The following is a 15,084-nucleotide window of genomic DNA, read 5'->3' on the forward strand; positions in this document are numbered from 1 at the left end:
TCATTAAAGCGCTTGCTCCTTGCATCTTTTTCACACCACAGCTTTTCTTGACTATTTCTCTAGGCTCATTCCTGTTCGGGCACACACGCACATCCCAGCTAGAAGCCTGACCTTACAGCCAACCTCTGTTTCTAGGTAGCCTACAAACCTTCCTTGATTACCTTGGCTCCATCCTGAACAGGCGTACCAACATTTCTCTACGCCTAACTCAAATCCCTCTGCACACAGCAGCCCCATCCATTATATCTAAACTTCTCCCAGCCTCCTGCATATGAGCCCAGGTGAAAAGCAAGCAAGGTAGCACCTCCCTGTACAGCTGTATGTAAAGTGCTCCCACGAGTCTTGGTACAGCTGATAAACTTCTGAAGGAACATTTACCAGTACCCACTTTCCATTACACGATCTGACATTCCTCCTAAGCTCTACCAACACATACCAGAACCCAAAGGGTAGGGAGACAGAGCTGTAACAGACATAGCCAGACTCTTCTGATAGATAGAGGAAAAGGACAAGACACAAAGAAGAGTCACAAGTAGAAGCCAGACTGGATACAAGAAAAATGAAAGCCTTCCTTATGAGTGGTGCAGCACCCAGAGAACCTGGGGGATCTCCATCCATGGAGAAATGCAGAATTGGAGTGGACAAGGCCCCAGGGTATGAAATTGGCCCTCCTTTGAGCAGGCAGAGAAGTAGATACTTGTAGAAGTCTCTTCCAAGAGACTGAGCTAATCATGATCCTGATCATGATCCATGATCTTGAGCTAATCAGTTCTTCTCTTAGGTTTTGTACAATACTTCTGTCCCTGAAAATTGTCTAAGACTTCCTAGATGTTACGTGGATCATTTTTGATGTAAAGGGAATAAAAGGAAGATTAGGAATCATTAGTTTCTAGATTGATTCATGAAGAGGACAAAAATGCACTACTAGAGACAGGCACCAGATATATTTCTTCTTTTACACCGAGGGCAGTGCAATTGTCATTGCTAAATAATATTATTTGTAGAAAACATTCACTTCTGAAAATAAAATTGTCCTCATAAAACATTTCCATTGCTTTTAAGATCTCACTATGTCTTCCATAGATGTTTTTCTTTGTATTTTCTCTCATCCCTTCCTTTCTCTTATAATTTCACCTCTTCAAAACACTCCCTACCTCCTGAAAACATGCATTCTTGAAGAGCACAGGTAGTTATTTATTACCCTTGTTTTTTAAAAAGCAGTATTTCTAAGCACCTGACATTTTCATGAAGGCAAGGGTCCAAAACGTTATCATAGTAGGCTCCCCTGTCCAAGTGTTTTATCACTGAGTGTCAGTAGTTCACTAGCTCTTGCCTTGCCAATATAGCAAAGTTAGAAGCTTTTACATTGGATACATTAAAATTTAATCCTGATGCAGGATTAAATTGATACGGTTTTGCTTGTCAACAGCTTTTGTTGAGTGGTCAAGATCTTCAAGAATATGCAAACACCTTGGACCATGCACAGACAACTGAAGAGACCATACAGAATCTGGTCAGAAGCTTTTGTATATAAATATTCAGACAATACTGGACTATCAGGAGAAATTAGAAACTGATTTACTTTATGGGATGCCTGTCCCATGAGAAGTTTAATCCATTTCAAAGTTACCCCAAAGTAATGCCTATTTTTAAGCATTTAAGTAGCACCACTGATGTCAATGGGATGAGTCAGATGCTCGAAGCTAGTCGTATGTATAAAGCTCTTGCTTGATAGTGATTTCAGTTAAGGAAGAGGTGTCAGCATTGATAAAATGGTTTCATTTTCTCATCCCAGACCTTCTTCAGACCTTATCCAAGGCTTGTCCCAGTGCCTCCAGAACACTGGTGTTTGACCATCACCTCATCCCTTCTTCTGCCTCTCCAGCTCACCCAACTGTTGTACTTCCTCATTAGCTGAGCTTGTAGTGACACAGACACCATTATCCTTCTGCTAATACACTGCCTTGTGATACGTGACCATAAACCTTTTACTTCAATATTCTGATAAAAACCTCTGACACCAGCAAGATAGTTTATTTCCCTCCTCAACACCTGCAGTTTCATATGGCTAATCCTTCCAACTAAGCTTTTTGTTCTTCTGGACATTTGAATCTTGATGTAATTGCCCTACAGGCTCTGTTATGGTGATCTGACAGGATAAAGTCATCTTTTGCACTACAAGCCCCATGCAAATACACATCAAGTATTTGTTGAAAACAGGATCACAGAAACAATGAAGCGGTGCTCTATCACTTCAGCTAGATTGCTTTTCTAAAACTTTTGATATTGTTTGTCCACACATCTTTAAGGTTCTGATAAGTCTTTTGCAATCCTATTTTTCACTTTGAGTGATTCTGTATTGCAGTATTAACCAGAAGCTTTTAGTGTCATATTGATACAACCACACTGACTTAAACTCAAGCAGAGCTTCAGTCCTCCTATATTTACATCAAGAACTGCCTTACCTGCCTCCGTACCACAGAAACCAGATGGAACTCTTTCATTCAGTAAGTCTTTAACACTGCGAGATGGAAGAGGGAAATCAGAAGTGGGTCCTGAGAGTTATGTAATGTATGAGCTTCTAGAAGATTAGACAACTATATATGCAACACTGCCTACATAAGAACTGAAACTCACTCTTACCTACAGAAGCCACTCTTTTCTTCTACTTATTGATGGAAACATAACCCTGCAAGTTTCAGAAGCCCTTAATCTCATCTCCATTTCTCAGAACAGCTTATAAGCAAATTTAAAGCTCATGCCGTAAGGAATTCTTTCTGTAAGTCAGGATGCCCATACAGCTCCTCCACATCGCGTGTCTTGCATGCAGGGCTCTGCACAAAACCAGCTAGCTGTGAGTGAACAGGCAGTGGGAAGCCTGGCCTCTAATGCAATCATGCTAATGAAGAAGGAAACAGAAAATGAGAAAGATTATATTTGTTTCAAACAAGCTGTAAGCTCTGTGAAGAATTGTCACTGAAGATGTATTTAGGGAATTTCCAGATTGCCAGTCACTTGGTAGCCAGTTGTTCTGACACATGTGCACTCTTGCACTCAAAAAACCGTACAGAAATTTAAAAGCAGATTTTTCCCAACAGTGATTTTGCCATTAAAGCCCATATTCCAGCTACCTGCATCTATAAAGTCACAGTAGGAGCTACACTGGCTCCTGATCTGTGTGCAGACCTGTGAAAATAAATATTTGAATATTATGTATTACTATATTATATTCAATATTATACTTTTTATTTTGCTTTCTTGAACAACAAAGTGAAACAATAAAATGATGGGACTAAGTTAAAAATCTTATGCTAAAAGTAAAAACCGACTAGCCTCACATTCAAGTTCACAATTTGTGAAAGTTTTTTTTGTTTTTTAAAATGCAACATCAATGGTTTGCTGTGACAGATTCTTCGACCACCAAAGACTAGAAAAGTCACAAATTGGGGTGGAGGCAAGGAAAGGGGGGTGGAAGGAATAAGGGAGAGGTGGTGAAGGGCTGCATTTGAGTTATATGTTATGTACTACCTTCAGTAATGGCTTACCCAAGGCAGAACTATCTGGGAACTGTATATTGAAAAAAAAAATAATAAAAACAGCAGAAGCTACTTGGCAGGCTGAAAGGACCATCTGAAATGATGTTTTGTAATAAAATTGATGAGGCAGTCAGTGGCTCTATTAGGAGGAAAAAAATCCCAACAGCTGGTACGCTGGTACTCCTATTGCTAGGACAAGCTAGATCTGTTTCTAGGACAACACATTAGTGAGGAAATTAAGACGACACTGCCACTTTTCTGGTTGGTCATTACTTCCCTTTTAACAGCTAGACTGAGGTCTTTATGCCAAATCTGTTTTCTTCATTCAGCACATCCATCTTCTGCTTTCCAGGCACCAATCCTAAACAAATAAAACAAACATTTCAGTTTTCCGTTTGCTTATGATCTACTTGCAGTATCACCGAGTGCAACAAATTTTATTCCTTAAGCAGTGTAAAGGAATGATGCTTCTTTCAGGAAAACATACAGTGTAACTGAATTCCTCACTTACTGGGCTGTGTATATCTTGCAACTCAACACTCATGAAACAGAGATCTATCTATCTATACACATCATGATTCATCAGCCAGAAGTCAAAGGTCTTCTCAGGAACTTTTACAAGCTAGTACCGTGGAAAGTGTTTTTATATGGGACTATTACTCAAATCCTAACAGTAGAACAAAATTGAATGGCTTTGTAAAATACAAACCAATTTACCAAATACATATGCCACATACTTTCAGCTCACATTATTTAATGACCACCATAAGATAACCAAACGTTATCAGATTAATACGGGGGTGAGTAACAGACCAGAACATTTCACTGTGGCTGTTTTCCGAAGCATCTTCCCAGGCACGTGGCCAGCATGGTTGTACTGAAATAGCTGCGACTATTCCATTACAGGTGTTTTGGAACAAGCATCAAAGCAACCCGGCTGTACTTGAGCAAAAGTAGAGATACTCATCAGCAGAGGCATGTTCCTCTAAAGATGTGATAAGTAACAGCGCTTTGGAAATCCTGTTCACTATGTAAGAGGGAAAAAAAAAATCTTTTAGTGAACCCCAGAGCAACAGAAACCTGCTGAGGATAAGTGAATAGAGCTGGGGTCCAGAACCCAGAAAGCTGCTTCCATTACCTCATTAGGCATTTTTATAGGAAGACTTCAAATGTTTCTCTTATGTTTCTCTTCAAATGCTTCTCTTACATGCAAGCCATCACAGCTGTAGTGGCACTGAGGTTGTTTAGTAACCTAAATTCCTATGGCTTGCCAGAAGTGACATCCCTTGATCCCAAGCAAAGACTTCAACCCAAACCCACGCAGGTGCAGCGGGATGCCTCAGGAAACCACTGCGACCTCCCTCCTCGAGCCACATCTGACGCTGCTGCTGTCATCCTGCACCATCATGTACATGTCACAGGTGCCACAAGAATCCATGCAATACAGGAACTGCAAGAACTTGGGGATTTCAGAAACAAGAACCAAATTAGTTTGTAGAGCTTTGGTTTTGGTGGAACTCTTGCAAAGCTGAGCTATGGAAAAAGAACTCAATGACTTCATGTTAAGATATCTAACATACATAAGTCATTTCAGTCTAGAGATGTGCTGCTTGCAAATTGCAGATTTGTATTATTCAAAGCACCGTAAAATCTTAATACAATTGTTTTTAGTGGAAGTTTTATTTTTTCCCCTGCATGGCACCAGCAAAGAAAATGCTGTAAGAAAAAGTTTTAAACTCTAAACTAAGGAACATTTATTCCCTGCGAGGTTTGAAATTTCACACTAGACTCCAAAAGACAAACAAGCTGAATCCTTACATTGGCTGTGCAAGGCTTGACTTGCTACCAGTAATATATCCACGAAGTATGCAAGACAGGATTAATCTCATCAGCAACATAAGTAACAAGAGATAGTCAGCTTATGCCCCATCTCTAACTAGGGGAAAAAACATGGGCCCTTTCAGCCAATGTGACCTGCCAGGCTCACATTACGTGTCTACGTGTTGTCAAGAGAAAAATCACCCTTGATCCTTACGAAGTGTTCAGCTATTATATGCAGAATAGATGGGATCCTCAAAAACCTGTAAAGAACTGCTGACCCAGTGTGAATAAAGAAAGTGTTCATGATTCAATCAACAATATTTTTTTTTTAAATATTTAAACTCACCTGATGTGCGCACACACACACACCCTGTCAATGAGTAAGCCCAGAATTTAAAGTTTCCACGTACCTGAGATTTGCCAAAAGTCGTCTTGCTGAGGGCACAGGGGGAAGTACAGATCTGCATGTTCATGACTTGCAAAGCACACAGTCTTTCAGTGCCTTTTAGGATATTCAGCACACAGGAATTCTGTTACTGCTTGTAAAAATTTCAACACACCAAAAGAACTAAGACACTTGGTAGTTCGGTTTAGAAATGTGCCGAATTCATCAGCACTTCCCACCCAGCCCCACCCCAAGTAATGCTGTGTGAAGTGATGAGTACAATTTACTGGAAGTACAACTAAAGATTATTTTATTTTCAACTCTTTAATGCAATTCTACATTCTGAGACAAATCTGTATGTGACCTCACATACAGCTCAGAGTGTATTCCTTAGACCCAGGCACAACAAACACTCAGAACTGCCCATTCATTCTTCACCCACAGAGTTTGCTAAAGGAGTAAGATCAGTGTCATAAAACATGAAGAGTTTTAATTTTTGTAACTGTGTTAAAGCAGAACGCGTAACATGTCTTTTTTTGTGGCAGAATTGCCCACAAAATAATCCCCGTGGAGAACAGCAGCTGATAAATAGTGTTGAACCAAACAAAACAACGAGTTGTAACTATTTATTAGGGACATCCATACAACACAGTTGATTTTTTTTTTTAAATAAAAGGAATCAATCGTGTACATAAAAAGACTAGAAAATTACACTGGCCATGATTTATTACAGAATTCTCATATTTCCAAGACTTTCACACATGTAACACAAACCTCATCTCTCGACTGCTGTACCTTTTGCTCAACAGAAACGGTGCGTGAGTGTGCACAGCTTGCCTGAAGCTACATTACACGAGTGAACAGAACCTAGCCTCAGCCACAAGGCATCCTGGTGTTCCACGTGAAACTACTAACAGGAAAAAAAAGGAGAAAGCACAAGAAATTCACAAGTTCAGGTGTACCAACTTTCTGTAACGTCAAAGTACATCCCAAAGAGATGTGTGAAGTATAATTTTAAGAACATCACACAAGAGGTAGAAGTAAGATTTCTGCAGCGTTCATTCAACATCCACAGTTGTTTTTACAGAAATAGTTAAATAAGCCAAAATTGGCCAACGATTAAAATCTTTTATAATCAACAATTGACCTTTTTTTTAAGCTAAATTATACTTTCACATATTTCTGTTGGGTCTATCACACGGATCAACTCACAAAACCCTCCTGCAGTAATACAACACCAGCCGTGTAAAATTTACTACTTTAAGTAAATGAGTTTGACCAACAAGCATGTAAAAGATACTTCAGACACCAAATAGTATATTAAAATATAGACACTATTAATCTTTGTATATCTGCCATAAAAAATAAAAGGAAACTTATTTTTCCCACACATATCAGAAATAGCCTAATTCTGTGAAAAAATTACGCTCCTTAAGTTATTACTGTGCATAAACAAGTTTTGAACTGGTTGTATTTTATACAGTAAAAAAATGTAAAGCAACTTTCATCTGACAATGACTTTACATTGACTCTGGTTTATCCTTTCTAACCAACTTTTGACATGCTATTTGCAAATAATTTCCTTTTTAATGCTCATTTGGCAAACAAGCAGAGAGGATTTATAGCTCCAGTTCCACAAGTTTTTTTAAAAGTTGCTCCTAACCCCATAAACTTCCAATCTGTAACAGCACAGACAAACATTAAATGCATCTTTTTTTTTTTTGCACCTTTGATTTCAGTATTGCTAACGAAGAAAAATAAACGACCTTCCATTTTATGCAACTGATAAAATCGATCAGGAAAGTGATTTTTGTTTTCTTAATTAGAAAGCAATCTACGAGGAGGTGCCAGACTTGTATAGAACATTCCACAAGACAAAAAAGTGCTGGTGACAGAGACCAATAAACTGCACAGGAAATAAATCAAGGTCCTGGTATGCTTAAGGCTCTATTTTCCATCCAAGCGAGTTGGGATAAAACAAGGTGCAAAATTCTCAGAAACCCACAAATTCAACCCAGCCGAAGCTTCAGCTGTGGGTACATTCCTCAGCTTTAAAAGAAAGCAAACCAACCCTGCTAATCCCAAGTTTGTCAGCAGAGGGAGAAACCTTATCAAAAAGGTCAGGAACACATCCTTCCGGAGTTTCTCAATATCAAATGTTCAAGGTGAACTACTAAGGCTGTATTTACAAAGAGCCTGCCTAACTCGAGCTACCATGCCAGGAGAGTGACAAAGACAGATAAGGACAAAAATCTGTTAAAGCTGCTGGCTACAGTGGAAGCAGGACCGCACCCATCCCCTCAGTAGCCTAATTGCAAATGCACTTAAAAAAATAAAAAATATATATTCCAAAGTCACCTGCTCTCATATATTCACCAAGGTGCCATATACCTTATTCGTGTCCAATATAATGTACTATCCTGAAAAGTTAAATAATCCCGAACTCATTTTTTTCCATTTTAATGACATTATTAGAAAAAAAATCTATAGGATATCATGGCAATAAAATTTTATCATATATACTCTCAGAGCAATAAAGATACAAAGAACAAAAAACTCAAAGCCCTACTGCTTTGGGTTGCTCCAAAATGCAGCATTTTGACATCACAGTTCCCAAACAGAGAATAAAACAAAAAGTCGGCTCTCAGAAAAGGTAAGAAGGTAACTTTTAAACAAATACATTTTACTTTGTTAGTTGCATAATCTTCACAGCAATTAAACAAACAAAAAAAAATCCCACATCCTAAAGCTAGGGCTATGACTTCGTATAAATCAGATACCAGATACATCATGCTGAGCAGAGCTGAATGCTCTCACTTGGGGAATAGCTGCTTAAAAAACCAACCCACAACCAGATAGCTCAAGGGAAGTCTCAAGCTAAGCCATGCAGTGATTTTCTCCTCTGGAAGGAAGGCTTCCAGTGGCTCAGTGTTCCCTTCCTTCTTGTGGCTCCCCTTTCCTTCTGTATTTCCCCAAACTGAACATGAGAAGGCCTGGACAGCAGATCGAACAGCCCCAGGAAAGTGTGCTCATGGTCACTTCTGGACAAGTGCATAGGAGTAAGGCTAGGAAGCTTTCCACTACAGTCTAGAGCATTTCCACACTGCTCTGAAGACACAGTGAAGGCCAAAAGGCCAGCAAGTTCCTCAAAAAGCCTTCAGGTCAACCAACCTACATCTTCTGCCATGCGTTTGCTACACCACTGGGAAACATTAACAGGAATCCAAAGACTTCATGAAGCCCAGAGCAACAGTTCCTAAGCTGTAAGGCAAATTGTTTCCAATTACACACATCCAGGCAGGGAGGGAAAGAGGTTAGCAGCAGTGGTAAATACCAATACCAAGGAAGAAGAGTCAGTCTGGGAAGAAAAAACAATAGGGCTGGCTTAGGAACTACACAACCTGACATACGCTCCTCAAAAAGCCCCGGCAAAACAATCTCCTTGTGTGGTGTTCTAGTAAGTAATGACAAACTAATACCAACTTCTTCAGTTTTGGTTTATGTAAATCCCAGACTAACTTAACTGCCATGGGGACTCCGTGGATACAGAAGAAAAGCAGAGGTATGAAATGTTACCAGAAAAACATTTGGTTTTTGAAGCAAGACCAAATCCCCTTTCTTCTGGGAAACCGTAAGGTCGAATCATCAGAGGACTCCAGTTATTTACACAGGCCACAAAGTAACTTGAATTCTTAAAATCCACCTTGTATTGGAATATGAATCAGAGATTTTAAAACATTAAGGATCCATTGCTATTTTTTTTTAACCTGATTGCTTTACAAATGGAAAAAAAAATAATCAAAAATCAATCCCAAGTCCAAACCCAAACCATCTCTGGCTGAAGTGTAACATAGCACCCCAACTCTGCTCCCAGCAAAGTCAATAAAACATGAATAGGATTGGCCCCTAAAAGCAGAAGCGTTATACTCATTCATACCAACAATTCAGTGCAATACGTACACAATTTGTGCCTTGTTGCACAATTAAACACTAGGCAGCTAAAAATATTTTATGACTGCCAACAGAGCTACTGCAACTCTAAGTGGCAACTTGATAAAATAGAGAGCTACTTCCCCTGAAATATAAAAGGGTGTGAAAACAATGGAACTGAATATTCTGAAATAGGTCCAGTGCTATCCATATTCGAATAATTTAAAGAAATGGCCACAAAATCATTCTGATATGAAGACCTGGGGTTTTGAGGAAAGCAGAGCAAGGCAAAGTGAAGCTTGAGCACACGGTGCTTGCATGTGTGGGGCATCACGAGGGATGTCCCGTACTGAACACATTTGACCCCAATAATTCTCTGCAGCTGTGGAGCTTTGTGCTGGGCAGTCCCACGAGCAATGGGACTGAGCGTGCCAGGTGCTAGCTGCAGCCAAACGCAGCCACCGTAACCCTTTTTAAGGGAGGTTTTAAACTGCAATGGAAAAAACAGAGTGAGCACAGTTACTGGTTTTGAAAACTGAGACGGCTGAAGGCACATTAACTATGGTATGAACCAATTAAGACCACATTCCCTCACAATAATAATTAACACACAAGCGATACAGTATAGGACCTACCACGCCCTGTACATCCACCACCACAAAGCAATCCCGCAGGACCACGATTGTTCTGTAAACAGAAAAGCAGATCAAGGCTTCCAAATTCTGACTTCCCGTCAGTACAGTAACCATAATTAAAGATTAGTCATTAACTGAAATACTGCAAACTCCACTTTCTAAACCGTGAAGTATAGTTAATTAGTTTCACAAAAGCAAATTCTGAAATTAATTTGTGCAAATAAACTCCACGCACACAAGGAAAACACTAAAATAACTCTTCAGTACCTTTTCTTCTTTAGGCTAAGGCTGTAAATATTCATTTAAATTGAATTCACTTTCTTTAGGAAAAAGTGATCTTGCTACACTAAAATTCTGATTTCCATCAACACCAGCTTTTGAGCTTTATTCAGTGCATTACAAAGGAGCTCGTGTAACCTTGTATCTACGGGGTTCTGTCGTTACTGCCTCCTTCCAGTTAAGGATGGGACTACTGAGTCTGTATCTGTTCTAGAAACATTCACAGATCCAAAACTACTGAACATTTTGCAAGTGCATATATATGGAGACAATTCTATTTATCCACAAAGTGTTGAATTTAACATTGAACATTATGGAACACAAATAAGTCCTTATTTTTGTCTTTCAACCTTTCTTCATAATTAATAGACTTTTAAAACAAGACCTGCTCTCCAAAACCACCTGCCAGTATCCCAGCACCCAGGAGCCGCAGCTGGTTACAAGCACATGTTAAGAGATCCTGTTCCATTAAGACAGCTGTTAAAGCATTAAAATATTGACGTGCCCTATGAACAAAACTGGAATTCCTCCTTCCTTTCTAGTTCTCACCCTGAACATCCACACTGACACACGACACTTCTGATTGTCTAAGCCACAAAACGGAGACTAGTTAACAGCAATTACGTGAAAGTCTTCCATGCGGAAAATGAATTAAACAGCTTTGGTAATCTAGTACATAGTTAGCTTCGCTATTTTGCAAACATCCCTTCCCACCCAAAATCCCTATATACCACGTGTGTATTTATATTATAATATACATATTTCCTGAGTAAATCGTTAAATCTGATTATTCGGAAGGTTTGGCAAAAGATGCAACATTATATTACTAAAATCAGATTTTAAATAAACATTCAATAAACATATTAAAATAAATATGGAATGTTTCTGAAAAATTATAGTACCACAAACTTCCATTAGTAACAAAAAATATTTTCTAATTAAGTGCATATTATGTTCTCTAGTTCATGGGTCTGAACCCAGTGAGAAATCAATACATCTAGTTTTTAATCCTGAGTGACAATTTTACATTGCCTACTAATGCAGTACTTACTGCACATCTACAAAATCTTTTTTTTTTAAGATGTAAAACGTTGTTATATGGAATAAAGGATATGAAATCTCAGTCTACATTGGTCTAGGTAGAAACTGAATCAGCAGCACAACTGCTGAAGCATCTCATGGAATCACCAGGAAACACCAATTGTTCTCGTTAAATTCAGCAATAACCTGAATGATCAACGACTCCTGCTCACAGAAACACTACAGGAGGTGGACTGCTCTGTGACAGGATATAAACTACTTACTGATCACTTTGGCACTTCAAGAAACTACATCATGGTGCAAAACAATCAAAAGAAAAAACACCTGAATTAAATACCTTTCAAATGTGTTGTTTTTTCTTCTTTTAAGTATGCTAAATTAAATCATTAACAAAAGAATTAAGTTCGCTCTCACTGGTTTCTCGGGTCATGGCTTGAGTCACAGCTGATACAGAGCTTTGGATAAGCAGACAAGGAAATGCTCAGCTACTGTTTAGTTCCTCTTAATAATAAAATTCTTATGTAGCAGACATCGCAAAACCAGCAATATTAAAATTGCATTAACACTATTACAGGATGTGTCTCTCAACACCAGAATCACAGTAATAGAATTGCAGCACTGATTGGTTATTTTTAACCCTTTCACTTTCTGATAGCCCATCAAAATGCCCCCCTCAGTACTAGGCAGGCCTTTTGCCCTTCCCTCTCAATCCTCATCCCTATTCCTCCCTTCAAGTATTTGTTATTAATCCAGAATTCTCATGGGTTCCTCAGGTTGTTCTTTTTCACTTCCTTTTTCATGCTCCACGCTGTTTCTTTCTTGTGTGCTTGTGCTTGGGGAACGAAGCTCTTGCAAGGCCTTTTCAATGTCATCCTGTTGTACTGGGCCGCTTAAAGAGGTTTTTGGCAGAGTCATCTGTAGTGCACACCACAGCGCGGTACGAGCCTTGCGTGTGGAAGCAGCCAACTCTCTGATGGCAGCTGCCAGAGCCAAAACATCTGCAACCAAAAAATATATTATGGGTAAAACTAGCACACAAGCCTGATAATATATTGAAAATACACAGAAGTTGACCAAGAAGCAGCTAACATTGCACCCTGTTACTGCAATGGTTGAATTCCAGCAGTTATTCCCCTCTTGCAATTGATAGTTCTAACATCTCACACTACAAGCAACCATAATCATGTTTAAAATTCACTGGCATAATCACCATGCCTGCAATAGTCTCCTTTGATAACGTTAATTAGGCTTAATTATTCTATCTACAATGATATTAAACAAGTATGATAGTAAAGTACCTGCTTCAGGCCATCCAGAGGAGCTGGAGGCAATCCCTTTTTCCTCCTTTGCCTACCTGCCAGCAGCACTGACCTGCTGCCAAACTTTTGCTACCTAATCAGCAGCAGAACCCAGGGCAAAATTATTTCACAGCAGAAAACAGACCTGAGGCTTTTCTATGTGCAATTTAGTCTGAACTTAGACAAGCAACAGCAGCACTATTCTTCAGAACCATATCGACACTAGAAACATCAGCATTAACAATAGAAGTAATTTTAATTTTTAACTACAAGGGCAACACAGAACAGCTGACATAATGGTTCCAGGTCCTTTGACCATAAAGTGTTATCAAAAACATGGTTGGTGTTGGGTTTTCCTTGTAAGATGTCTACTTCCTGCCCTATACTTGCATTTCAAATTATATTATACAACTTTCAGAGTATTTTTTTAAAGGTGGTTTGCTTACAGGACTGTTACTTTTAAGTATATGACATAATTAAGAAGATGCTTGACACCTAATTCGTGAGAACTAAGTATTTTGACTCTTTACAGTTAAGCTTTCCCCTCCTATAAGGAAAGTTATCCCACAAAGCCGCAGGCCAGTGCTGCGCACGGATCCATATGAGCCCAGGGAAGTGGAGTCCCCTCTGGAAACCTTTTCCTGAGATGGGTATTTTCTGAAGAAAAGTAATGATCTGCACCTTTAAGCATTGAGGTTTTGGAGGTAGCAGCTGTACAGTCATTACCCTGAACAGCAGTTACCATGTATCCTACTCTATTAGAAGGGAATGCAACTTCTCCTTGTGCCTTAGTACTGATAAATTAGTAGTAGATGAAAATGTTTGTGTTATGAGCACATTTCCTCCAATTAACATGCCACTTTAGCAAAGTCTGCTTTGTCCAAGTCGCAGAAAAATTAGTGTGTAAAGCATAATTCCCTCAGTTCTATATCGTATGGCTACTTTCTAAGAATTGCTTGCCAATAGCAATTTGTAATATGTAATGAGACACAGTTTGTTAACTTTTTAGCAATTAATATGCTTTCAAAGTCAGAAAACAGATTTATGGTAAATTCTTGAAGTTAATCTTTTAGTTAAGTAGCAGCTGTGCCAGGTGAGAAAAACACTGCAGAACAGCACACAATGTCTCTACAGAAATACATATTTCTGCTGCAAATTATTCCAGCTTTACTTTAACAGAAGTTAGGAATTAGAAAGTCTAATTTCTGGTGGTTTTATGACTTTGATAAGGTAAACACCATGAAGTAACACAGCACCAACACTTTTTTTTTTTTATCTTATAAGCTAAAGAGAAAAAGATTTAGCCAAACAGCACTAATAAAAAAATAAACTTAAGAACGAGTACATTTTGATTTTAAGAACTACTTCTGGTTAGATATTATTACTGAATGATTTTATAGCTGTCTTTTAATAACAAGAAGGCCTCAAAGTGTTTAATGTAGTAACAGAAAAAAAAAAGAGCTCTTCAAAAAGCTTAAACAATTTTGCCTAAGTGGCAGGTTTAGACTTTTTTTCAAAACCTTTTTTTTTTTCTGAAGATAAAAGAATTGCTGCATAATTCAAATCATTTATTTTCATAATTAAATCTTCAGAAAAGATTTTCCAAGAACTACTAGATGGGAAGTATTTACCTTTCTCATTATTATAGCGCAGCGCTCCTGGTCTCTGCGGATTAGCAGCATTAACAATCTCATCCTTACGCCTCGCTTGTGTTACGTGGATGGCTTCCCTGTGGTGTTCCAACGTCGCGGGTATGTTACCGTGCACAGGGGCACCACGAAGCCTTTCCATTTTCCCTATCAAGGTGAGCACCTACCAGACACATTGAAAACACCAAAATCGCTAACTATTTATAACCCTCTATTAAAATTTAAAAAAAAAAAAAAAAAAAGAGAGAAATGAAGCATTTAACCAGGTATTAGAACTCACCAGACAATATTTCAAGAAATCTTACCCTGGCCTGTTCTCGAAATTGGTCAACAATCAAGCGATCGACGCGGGATGGGTTAGCAGGCAGCCGAGACACAGGAGTGTTGTTTGAGCTAGATACGCGCTTTCCTGGGAAGTTTCTTGCGAGGTCAGCCTCAGTCTAAAGGGGAAATGAATACCCATTTTAACTGTCTGAAAGCAGCACAAAATGACAACCAAGGTTTTCATTT

At 38.8% G+C, this 15,084-nt stretch overlaps 1 protein-coding gene across 6 annotated transcripts in view; it reads right to left on the reverse strand.

The window, feature by feature from the left end:
• Positions 1 to 6,336: 6,336 nt before the first annotated feature.
• LOC101798325 (meiosis-specific coiled-coil domain-containing protein MEIOC) overlaps positions 6,337 to 15,084 on the reverse strand; it is a 29,105-nt gene continuing 20,357 nt past the window's right edge. For 5 of the 6 annotated variants that reach the window (XM_072033906.1, XM_013103545.5, XM_038175079.2 and 2 more), the window contains 3 exons: positions 14,880 to 15,014; positions 14,557 to 14,737; positions 6,337 to 12,625 (listed from right to left, as the gene is read on the reverse strand). In XM_072033906.1, the coding sequence (XP_071890007.1) occupies positions 12,372 to 12,625; positions 14,557 to 14,737; positions 14,880 to 15,014 (570 nt within the window). In that variant the 3' untranslated portion in view covers positions 6,337 to 12,371. The remainder of the gene's footprint in view (positions 12,626 to 14,556; positions 14,738 to 14,879; positions 15,015 to 15,084) is intronic. The other variant, XM_038175080.2, reaches the window with a different exon arrangement.

Source organism: Anas platyrhynchos, chromosome 2 (genome assembly GCF_047663525.1).
Source record: "Anas platyrhynchos isolate ZD024472 breed Pekin duck chromosome 2, IASCAAS_PekinDuck_T2T, whole genome shotgun sequence".
Taxonomy (NCBI): Eukaryota; Metazoa; Chordata; class Aves; order Anseriformes; family Anatidae; genus Anas; species Anas platyrhynchos.